At 47.5% G+C, this 10,900-nt stretch overlaps 1 protein-coding gene across 6 annotated transcripts in view; it reads left to right on the top strand.

The window, feature by feature from the left end:
- Nucleotides 1-10,900, top strand: part of MAPK9 (mitogen-activated protein kinase 9) — a 42,908-nt gene that overhangs the window by 13,010 nt on the left and 18,998 nt on the right. For 4 of the 6 annotated variants that reach the window (XM_017855486.1, XM_017855482.1, XM_017855484.1 and 1 more), the window contains exons 4-5: nucleotides 6,539-6,704; nucleotides 8,184-8,255. In XM_017855486.1, coding sequence (XP_017710975.1) covers nucleotides 6,539-6,704; nucleotides 8,184-8,255 — 238 coding nt within the window. Of the gene's footprint in view, nucleotides 1-6,538; nucleotides 6,705-7,771; nucleotides 7,844-8,183; nucleotides 8,256-10,900 lie in introns of all 6 variants that reach the window. The other 2 variants (XM_017855487.1, XM_017855485.1) reach the window with 1 other exon arrangement.

Raw genomic sequence — 10,900 nt, 5'->3', positions numbered from 1 at the left:
AAAAAAAAAAAAAAAAAAAAAAGATGCTGATTTAGCTTCTTACCAACCCAGCCCTCACCCTTGGCCTTCCTCGCCCTCCTCCCAGGCTGGCGGATGTGATGGTGTTTGGCTAACTGCATCATCGTGAGCATGGAAATGCTTTTGCACAGCAGACCTTCCCCTTTCACCTGTTGGTCCCTGGAGTTAACAAACACTTATCTTTTATTTGTTTGAGGTTTTTGTTTGTTTTGGGAGATAGTTTTCTATGTTCTTGTTGGTAATTCAGCCCTAACTCTTCTACCAGGCATCTAAATTTTCTCTCAGCACATGCAGATGTCTTGGGTATTTCATCAGTTTCATCTCTTCAGGAACCTCCCTGCAGCCTCAGCCCTGTTCCCTTTTGCACTGACTGCCCCTGCACCTGCTTGAAGGGGCTGCCCTGGATCTCCCTTGGTGGTTTTCTGGGGATTTCCTTCATCTCCCTCCCGTGTTGGATTCCTTGCTGGCTGTCTTTGTCTCTCAGATTACCCCCTTGTTTTGGTGGGAGACATCCTCCAAAAGCTTCCTAAAAATGCCACAGAGGAGAGAAATTTTTTGAGGCCTCGAATGTCTGAAACTCTTTATTCTGCCCTCTCACATGGTGAGTAGTATGGTTGTGTGTAGAATTCTTAGTTACAGATCAGTTGCGCTCAGAATGGCGGATGCAGTCCTGTGGTAGCGAGGCACCTAGCATGGCTCCAGAGTGCCTTAGTGTCATCTGATGACTAATTTTTTTTTTTTTTTTTTTTTTTAGACGGAGTCTCACTCTGTCGCCCAGACTGGAGTGCAGTGGCATGATCTCGGCTTACTGCAAGCTCTGTCTCCCGGGTTCATGCCGTTCTCTTGCCTCAGCCTCCCGTGTAGCTGGGAATACAGGTGCCTGCCACCACGCCCAGCTAATTTTTTGTATTTTTAGTAGAAACGGGGTTTCACTGTGTTAGCCAGGATGGTCTCAATCTCCTGACCTCGGGATCCGCCTGCCTCGGCCTCCCAAAGTGCTGGTATTACAGGTGTGAGCCACCAGGCCCGGCCGATGACTAACCTTTTCTAAGTGCTGTGGTTTGGGGTTTTGGTTTGGTTTTATCTCTGGAAACTTTTAAACTCAGTTCTTTATTCCTTGTATTCTGAGACGTTTTAATGTATGCCTTGATATGGACATTTTTTCTTTAGTTTTACTGGGCACTTGGTCTTCAGTCTGGAAGCACATGTTATAGAGGTCTGAGAAATTTATATCATTTCTTTCAGAATGTCCTCTTAACTCCATTCTGTATTCTTTTTCTCTGAAGCACGAGTTAATTGACATTCATTTGCTCTTAAAAGTTCCTTTTTACAGCATTCTGTTCTTGTTTCATGGATATACTATTCTCTCTGAGGATAAGCTTTTGTTAAAGGGTTTTATCACTCCCTTCATTGTCTTTCTCTACCCAGAGTTCCTTTTTTAGTGTGTTAGGTCCCTCCCTGTCACATGCAAGGCTTTCCCCAAATGTCTGGTTGGATCATGTTTAAGATTGAAGCATTAGGCCAAGCATGGTGGCTCATGCCAGTAGTCCCAGCGCTTTGGGAGACGGAGACGGGCAGATCGCCTGAGGTCAAGAGTTCAAGATCAGCCTGGCCAACATGGTGAAACCCCGTCTCTACTAAAAATACAAAAATTAGCTGGGCGTGGTGGCAGGCACCTGTAATCCCAGCTACTCGGGAGGCTGAGGCAGGAGAATTTCTTGAACCCGGGAAGCGGAGGTTGCAGTGAGCCAAGATTACAACATTGCACTCCAGCTTGAGCAACAAGAGTGCGACTTCATCTCAAAAAAAAAAAAAGATTGAAGCATTAGAGGCTGACTGGAAGTGCTGAGTGAATGGGTGGATTGTTAAAGAATGGGTGTCTCTTGGGCCACAGGCAGCTGCAGGTGTCGCCTTCTGTAGGTTTTTTCTCTGGGCACCATTTAATTTCTCTGGAAAAGGCTCCTCCAGTCCCTTGGTGGAGGGATGTAAGTCTGGCTGTTGGGGTACAGGGCTGTGGGGTGGGACTGGGCTTCTCATGTGGCAGAGCGCAGACTCTCTGGGCAGCCCTGTTGCAGGCAGGCCTCGCCGTGCCTTCCCTGTTGGTGCCCACAGGACTGCGTGCTGCACCTGTGGCCCTGCACCTGGAAGCTGGGCATCAGTTTCTCTGCATGAAGGGCCAGCAGGAGTGAGGAAAGGAATGGAGCCTCACTTTTGGGATGGAGGTGGGGATCTGGGGTATCTAACTGCTATGAACTTGGACTTTCAATAAAAAGAAAACTCCAAGTGCTGCCCTTGCCTCGTTCCGCCTCCATAGCACCTGTGGTTCACTTGCTGAGCCTTTCCTGGGTGTCATGGCCATTTGTGGAGGTTGGCATTCCCTTCGCTCAGCCATGGCATTTGGTGCGGTCCTGCAGCTTCCTGTCCCTGTAGAGTGGGGGCTTTTCGTGGGCGACATCAGCATGCCATGGGGGGATACACAGGCGAGGGACTGGCTGGGAGAAGGAAGGGGAAGCAGCCGGAGGAGGCAGCGAATACCAGCTGAATGAGGTGCAGTCCTGGCCCCTCAAAGGGCCGGTCCAGACTGTGGTACAGCTCTGAGGCCTCCAGTGTCACATAGGAACAGGCCTGCCTCAGCACCCCTGCCCGATCAGCCCCTGGCTGACAGCTCTGTGAGAGGTACGCCCTGGCAGGGACAGAGGATGGGTGCAGACACCGCACTGGGGCGTCTGTCACTCCCACTCCTGTGGTGGGAGACCAAGGAGTGCGTTTCTGTGGCCCCCACAGTCCACCCTGGCCCCCTCAGCTCTGCTTCGCCACATAAGTTGGGAGTGGCTTTCCTGTGGCGTCCATGGTTCTCTCTTCCTCAGGGGAAATCGGGAAGACAGAGGTTAGTGGGACCCCCTATAGTCCCGTCACTGTGGTCTCTCTGCTGGCTCTCGCCCTTCCCCTTTCCTGTTATTCACACCCTCAGCTCTCACATTGGGAAGCCTCTGTGGCTTACCTGGCATGTGTCCCAGACCTTCATTCCTGAGCCATCTGTGTCTGGTGGCTCTCAGTGGGCCACAGCATCCCAGGCCACCCAGTGGCCATCTCCCCAGTCCTCAATGTGTGGCTGGAGCAGAGGCCCTTGACAGTTGGAGTAACCCCCACACGAGTTCCTTGGCCTGCGAGTAAGTCATCACAACGGGAAGGCCAGATGGAAACCTGAAAGTGCCCCCAAGATAGCAAATCAAGAACAAGATCACGCCCTGCAGGGCTCGGGTGGGTGGAAGAGATTAGTGCCACCATGGAAGCCTCAGGGGAGCGGGGACAGTGGTCTCTTGCATTCCCGTCTAACTCACTAGTCCAGCCCTTAAAGAAACTGCATGGATTCTGGCGAATGACTCGACAGCCACAGGCTTATGGCACTGGCAACCCTGGCTGCAGCTGCTGTACGGGTCGAGGTGTGGTTGCTGGAGCAGATTAATAAGGCCTCAGGTGCAGCGTGTTGATCGGGCAAATGCATCCTCCACACTGCTTAGAAGAGAGGCCCAGGCAGCACCACACACGTGCAGGCTGGACAGCAATGTTCTTTTACAGCTTTGTTCTAAGGCTTTGCTAACGTTCCCACCCTCCCATAACATGACCAGAAGAGAACTGGCCCAGACTTCACTTCTGACCTGACCCCACAAACTCCGCAAGTGGAGGAGCCATGATTGCGTTTGGGGTCTTCGGGTTTCAGTGTCTACTTAGAGCTGTGTCCATTCATCCTCAAGAGTGCCTGGCTGTTCTCCTTACCCAGTGGACGGCCACAGCTACTTGTGGGGAAGGACCAGAGAAGGCCAGACAGTGGACACCTGTCATGATATGCTCCTTCCTGGGATACCTCTCAAGCAATGGGTCTGGATCTCAGAGTCGAGCAGGCAGTGGGGGAGGTCAGCACCTGCCCCACTCGTGCTGCGGGTGCTGTGGTGCCCTCACTGCTGCCCACAGGGTAGCGTTGGGTTCCAGGCTTTTTGGGAGCCAAGCCCCGAGCCAGGCATCACTTGGATCTTTACTTGGCATTTGTCATCTTTGTTCTGAGTGATTTTCAAGACTTGAAGGGGCATAACTGTCTTTCCCTCTGCTGTCCTTGAAATTGAAGTGAGGTGTTGGGAAGTTGTCTCAGTTTGTATTTTGGGGGTGCCTAGAGAGGGTCCCAGGGTGCGGGGAGAGCTCTAGGAGCCTTGTGACCTCCTTAGCCACCTCCCCATTGGCCACACAGAGCACCCATGCAAGCTTGGGATTTTATCACCACTGTCTTCCAGCAGACGGCAGTGAAGTGTGCTTTTCCGGCTAAATTAGTATGTGATGACAGTTTTTTGACAGATGGCAGCGTCTTCAGATGAGCGTGTTTTCTGGCGCACTGGGGTTCACAGAGCTGGCGGGCAGCCTGTGGAGATGGTTCCACTGCTGCGTCTGTCCTTGGTAGAACCAGGCTGTCCTTGTCATCCTTGCTCCTGCGACTGTGCTGTCAGTTCTCGGTGGGTTGGGCTTCAGGGCCTGCTGGCTGGTGAAGTGTGTGCATTTCACACCTCAGAAATCAGCCTTCTGGAGGGAAAGTGCCCACTGCACACCCTCTGCGGCCTGAGGGAGCGCCTCTTTCTGCGTCTCCCGCCAGCGCCACGGCTGCTTGCTTTCCGTCGCTGCCACGTGATAGACTAAAAATGGGCTTTCATTTTGGGTTTTTAAAAAAGAGTTTTGTGAGATTGAGCATTATTTTATCTGTTAGTAATTTGTGTTCTAAAATGCCTGTTCTTGCCATATTCTTTGATTTTAAAAAAGGAAACGAGAAACAAATTGGTTCATTTGGTCTTAGCTCCATGACCAAGTCCTCACAGCGGACAGTCCCTGGTTGAATGTGGGCTGCTTCTCCCCGGCTCTCCTTCATGTGGGAGGCACCTGGCTTCTTCCTCTCAGGCCTGCTGGGGGTGTCTGCACAGTACCCTAAGGTGGAATGGAGGCCTGGGGGCCTCTTTTTGGGGCCAGGTAGAGATTGTGACTGCATTTTTAAACATTATATGTTGATCATTTAAATTTTGCAGAATCTAGGAAGCCTAGAAATAGACCATTTAGCAGCATTGAAGTGTGATTGTAACTGTTGTAAATGTTGAAATGGCTTCCTGCTTGCCCTGATAACAGCTCCACAGCCTGCACTGAGGCACACCTGCAACCCCCTTGTGGCCCATCCGCTGAGATGTCTTAAAGTCAGGTGTTAGGCAGTGTTACAGAACCTGCAGCTCCCCAGGTAAAGTATCCTCACGCCTTACCCTGTGTCAGTGGCTTGGCAGTTTAACATTGCAGGTACACTACTCTTGTGAAAAGAATGGATATGGGTTGTTTACAAGTCACAGTTTCTAGATTGACTTTGCAGGCTGAAGTCCCCAGGCAAAAGTCAAATTCCTAAGGCCTGAGGAAGGGGCTAGGGGGAGGATCAGCAGGAAGAAAGTCCCTTAGTGATGAGGGAAAAGGTTGCAGAAGTTGTGTTAAGGCTTTGCAAGTCGGGTGGAATATGACGTGTGTCTTCATTCAGCAGACACTTCCCAAGGGTCTGCTTGCGCCAGGCATGCTTCTGAGTGCTGAGAGCACAGCCAGTGCCCTGCTCACAGAGTCAGCACTGGGGAGGGGAAGAGAGGTGGCAACTGGAAGATGAGCAGGTGAGTTTTTGTGCCATGTATGGATGGAGACGGCAGCACCGGTGCTGGTGGGTCCTTGTGGCAGAGGTGAGAAGACTGGAGGTGGATGATCATGGAATTGCTCTTCCAAGGAGAGAAAGAGCCATGGGAAGATTCCAGGTTGGGAGGATTCTGGACCTGTGCTGTCCAGTATGGCAGCCACTAACCACAAGAGGCTGTAGAGCACCCAGGATGTGGCCATGCTACATTTGTGAAATATATACTGGACTTCAGAGGCTCACTACCAAAAAGAGAATGTAAAATATCTCAGTATTTTTCTTATGTTGATTACATTTTGAAATGATAATATTATGGATATATTGGGTTAAATAAAATACACTGTATTAAGATTTCACCTATTTCTGTTCATGCTGTTGAACATGGCTACTAGAAAATGTACATTATACACATCGTTTGCATTATATGACATTGTCTATGGAACAGCACTGCCCTGGACTGATAGTGAGCATGAGGACCTTAGCAGAAGAGAGTCAGAGTGTTGGGGAGCTCAAGTCCAGGTGTGGAGGGTGGGAGGGGGGCGTGTGTGTTGGACATGTAGATGCGTGGATGGAGGGCCTGCGAGACCACAGAAAGGGCAAAGGAGAGCCATGAAGGTTTCCACTGAGGGCGAGGGGCACCATCTGACCGCTTTAGGCTGATTTGTTTTAGTTTCAATTTGAGAGTAAGATTTTCCAAAATTGTTAGCAAATCTCAGAGTTCAGTTCACTCCCTGCACTCTCACACTGGCTTCACAACCCTCACAGATGCGAAGTCGTTTATTTAGTGTGCTTCGTTCATTCGACTGATTTAACCTGTTGCTTTCCTAGGATTTGAAGCCTAGCAACATCGTTGTGAAATCAGACTGCACCCTGAAGATCCTTGACTTTGGCCTGGCCCGGACGGCCTGCACCAACTTCATGATGACCCCTTACGTGGTAACCCGGTACTACCGGGCGCCCGAAGTCATCCTGGGTATGGGCTACAAAGAGAACGGTGAGCATAGCCAGGGCTGGAGGAGGCTGGGGGGTGTTTAGAAACTGCTCTCATGGTGGTCTCGAGTTTTTTCTCTTTCCTTTGAACCATATGGTGTATACCATGGGGACTGTTACACATAGAATATAGCATGATCCAGAGATAAGAAATAATTAGTTGTGTTTTTCCGTTGGTTAAAATCATCCTCTCTTAAACATTCACTTTTAAAATGAGTATTTTTGAACTTTTTAATCAGTTTAACCTACCTACAGCCAAGTGTGCAGATCCTGAGTATGCAGCTCAGCTGACGTGAGCACACCCACAGCACCAGCAGCTCTGGCCTCCCCACGGCCCCTCCCCCTCGCAGCACCCGGGGCTGGCCAATCTCCTGATCTCCAGTACGCTGGATCAGCTTGATTTGTTGGTCTGCGTATTGGTTTTTTGAATTTGATATAAATGGAATAATACATGTTCTCATGTAAAATTGGTGTTTTTTACGTCAAAACTTAGCTTATTCTAGCAATATCAGAGCTCTTTGAAAGTTGGCTTTTAGCAAATTTGTTGAAAATAACGAAATCTCGCTTACTTGTTTTTAAAAAGACTGAAAGTTTGCCCAGGTCAACTGAAATGAGTTTTGCTGCAGGTTCATCTGGCTGCGTTGTAGCTTGTGTTCTCGCCCTGAGAGGCACAGCTTTTTGTGCTTCCTGTGGAAGAGAGAAAACTTGATCCCCTATTCGCCTCTCCCCTCTGCCCACCAGCAGGGCATTTAGAGGGCTCTGCTGTCTGTCTGAGGCCTGGGCCCCACAGATTAGGGTGGGCACTTTGGAAGTCTGGGCACCTCTAGCAGGGCCTCCCCTGCAGTCCTACAAGCCAGCCAACCGGCGCCAACAGTCAGTTCCCCCACTGAGTGCTGCTGCCTTTCTGACGGGGCAGTCTAGAAAGTGATCGCTCAGGAGGTGTGGTGTCAACAATGCACAGAGGCTCTCGCTGGCAAGCTAGTGACGCTTACTGGGTTTGTCTCTGGGAGGGGGTTTGGAGAAAAGGGATGTGGGACTCTAGCTGGTTTTTAATCCCCTGGTGTTTGGTAGTGGACATCTGGTCTGTCGGGTGCATCATGGCAGAAATGGTCCTCCATAAAGTCCTGTTCCCAGGAAGAGACTGTATCCTTCACGGGGGACCTGGCACTTGGCCATGGAGGCTGGGGGTGGGCATGTGACCCTGAAAAGCTTTGTGTTCACAGGCACTTCTTGTTTCTGGTTTTTTGTTTGTGTGTTTGTTTTAAGCTATAAAGTATTGGACTCTTTGGCACTAAAACCCCAGATTGCTACAAACTGAAGGCTAAACTAGAGGTCAGCAATCATTCATATTGTGTAAAATTTCACCCTTAGCTAGCAATTTATTTTTCCATATTTGTGTGTTTAGTACACTGTTAGAATCCTTTTCCTCACCTTTGTTTTGTTCATGACACTTCATAATTTTATCATTTCATTTTATTTTCAGTTGATATCTGGTCAGTGGGTTGCATCATGGGAGAGCTGGTGAAAGGTTGTGTGATATTCCAAGGCACTGACCGTATCCTTCCCCGCGGCCTTGGCCCCGCCCTGCTTTCCATAACGCCTCAGGCAGCGTGACCTCCTGCTTGCACAGGCGTTCACGAGGACAATGTCGTCATCCACTCCAGACTGTGTTCTAAGGGGGGCTTGACTATATTTGTTAATTAGTGTCACAAACCAAGTGGTTCAATTTTATTCTTTATTTTTAGCTTGACTACCTGTGATGATTTTGAGAGTTAGAGTTCAGTTAAATCAATTATATTAGCTTAATTTTACCAAAAATAGCTGGACATATAGAAGAAATTATTTACTCTTTGATAAGTATATTCTGATATTTAAATGAAAATACTGTATTACTTAGTTTATTCCATTAATTTAACTAGGAAAGATGCTATCTAAATTTAATAGGCTCATGTGCTTGTGTGCTTTAATTAAGTACTATTTTGTTAGTTACTGGTATGCATTGAAATATTTTCCCCAAAGTAAGAACTGAAGCACATTATAAAAGACCTATAAAAGTGAAAGAGATTAAAATGAAAATTTGTGAGGAACAATATGTTAAACTTTCTTGTTTGTTACTGTGCTGACATTTTGTAGAATTAAAAAAATCTGGTGGGTTATTTTGTGACACACTGGGGAAGTCAAAATACATGTAAAATGAAAGAGATAAACTCATACTGTAGTCAGCAAGTCGTGTTAGATATACAGCAGAAAGGAGAATAACTAATTTTACGACAGCCTTCTTTCCTCATTTGCCATTCTTCCATCCTTAGTATTTTTTACCCTAACATGGTTCTTCACATCTTCCCTTTTCATTTGTGTTTTAACCACTTAGTTTTCATTAGTCCTTGACTTTGTTTTCGTTACGAAAGTTTAAATTAGTCTCCATCCTTGGGCAGATTGATGGTTGCTTTTAAGGAAAGCGAGCTCTGTAGTCAGTGTTTTGTGTGTATCTTAGGAAGATAATTTCAGATTTTAATTAAGTTTATCAGAGTGGTCTCCTTATAACATAAATTCTTCACAATGCAAACTTGAAATGAAAATATTTTATTCCTCTCATTTTATTTACCTTTCTTTACATTTTCTGTATCATAGATTATATAATGTCAAGTTAAATATTTTATTTGTTCTAGTAAATTTTCTAGCAGTTTCTATAGCCTTACCTCAGATTCACTTGTTTCAACCTATAAATAAGGAAGTCTTTATTTTGCAAGTGAACTTAATTAAAAAGGGAAAGTTGAGGAATTAAAAGACTAATAATTTAGAAATATATACTTAATGTTCAGTTTGTCTCAATTCTTATTCATTTTGTGCCATTCCTTGTTTTATTAAGAAATGTTTTCTTCAAAAAGTACAAAAATGAAAAATATGAATACTTTTTGGTGCATTTTAGTAAGTAACTTAAAATTCTTGCTTTACATATTAACATTAATGTCAGTAATTAATGGTGTTATCTATAAGGTTACCTAATGTTATTCCCAACAGTCACACACAGTTTAACATCATTTTTCTAAAGAAAATTTTGCCAACTCTTTCAAGTATTAGATTGAAATTTGGGAGATAGAAAAAAGTTGCAGAAATCAGACTGAGGGTCTCAGAGGTTTGCTTTAATTTGTGACCTGGGGTAGAAAGGAGCTCCTGTCCCTGTGGTGGCCTAAGAGAAAGAGAAAGCTTTAGTCAGGCTACCTCGGGCCCCAGCTCAGACTCCTCCCCTCGGCAGCCAAGCGTCCTTGAGAAATTTAGGGCCTCTCTGAGCCTTGGTTTCCCCTTCTGTAAAACAGGAGACCTGCAGTCTGCCTGCAGCTTCACGAGAGTTAGACAACAGGGTCCACTGAGCTTGCTGGAATTACTGTTCCTCTTCCCCCAGCCCTCCCATCTGTCCCCTGTCCCTCCCATCTGTGGGATGCTGGGGTGGAGGCCTCTCGGGGAATCTGGGGGGCTTCTCTCACAACTGGTTTAATTTCTAGTCCTTTATCATTAATCCAGCAGATATTTCTCTCACCTGCCCATTTCTGGGTGCCTAGTCTGACTTAGATGCAGAGAGGCTCCTCCCAGCTGCTGAATTGAGGCTGGATCTTCAAGGGCAGGGCAGAGCAGGAGACCAGAGCAGAGGCTGCCATCATCCAGAGGAGAGGCGGAGGCCCCCAGCAGGCTGGGAGGGTGCGGCCGGGGAGATGGGCTTGTACTCTGCTTTGAAGTTGGACCCTTCAAGGAGCGTTGCTAGGGTTTGGAGATGTCTGTTAGACAGTGGAATTCAGGGGCAAGGTCTGGGATAGAGAGATCAAAGTGGGTATCATCCATCTGTTGGTAGCCTTGAAGCCTAGGACTGGTAGCGAGAGCTTGCAGGGGAGGAAGAGACCAGGACCCAGGACTTAGCCCCCTTGAGGTAGAGGGACAAAGGGAATAGGGAAGGAAATGGAGAAGGCACTCCAGCGACCCTTCCTCCTAGAGCATGGTGACAGAGGGAGGCTCATTCACGTGAGGAGATGAGGACAGAGGACTGGCCGCTGGGCCTTATAATGGCTGCTGGCAGCCATGATGGGCACAGCATTTATGGAGTGGAGGGAAGAAAGCCTGATGGGAGTATGTTTGAGAGAAAATGAGAGGCTGGGAATTAGAGACACAAGTATAGACAGCTCTGTTTTTTTTTTTTTTTTTTTTTTT

The sequence above is a fragment of the Rhinopithecus bieti genome, unplaced genomic scaffold, assembly GCF_001698545.2.
Source record: "Rhinopithecus bieti isolate Rb0 unplaced genomic scaffold, ASM169854v2 scaffold_41911, whole genome shotgun sequence".
Lineage (NCBI taxonomy): Eukaryota > Metazoa > Chordata > Mammalia > Primates > Cercopithecidae > Rhinopithecus > Rhinopithecus bieti.
Note: the sequence above shows the minus strand (reverse complement) of the source record. Positions and strands in the feature narration are given on the sequence as shown.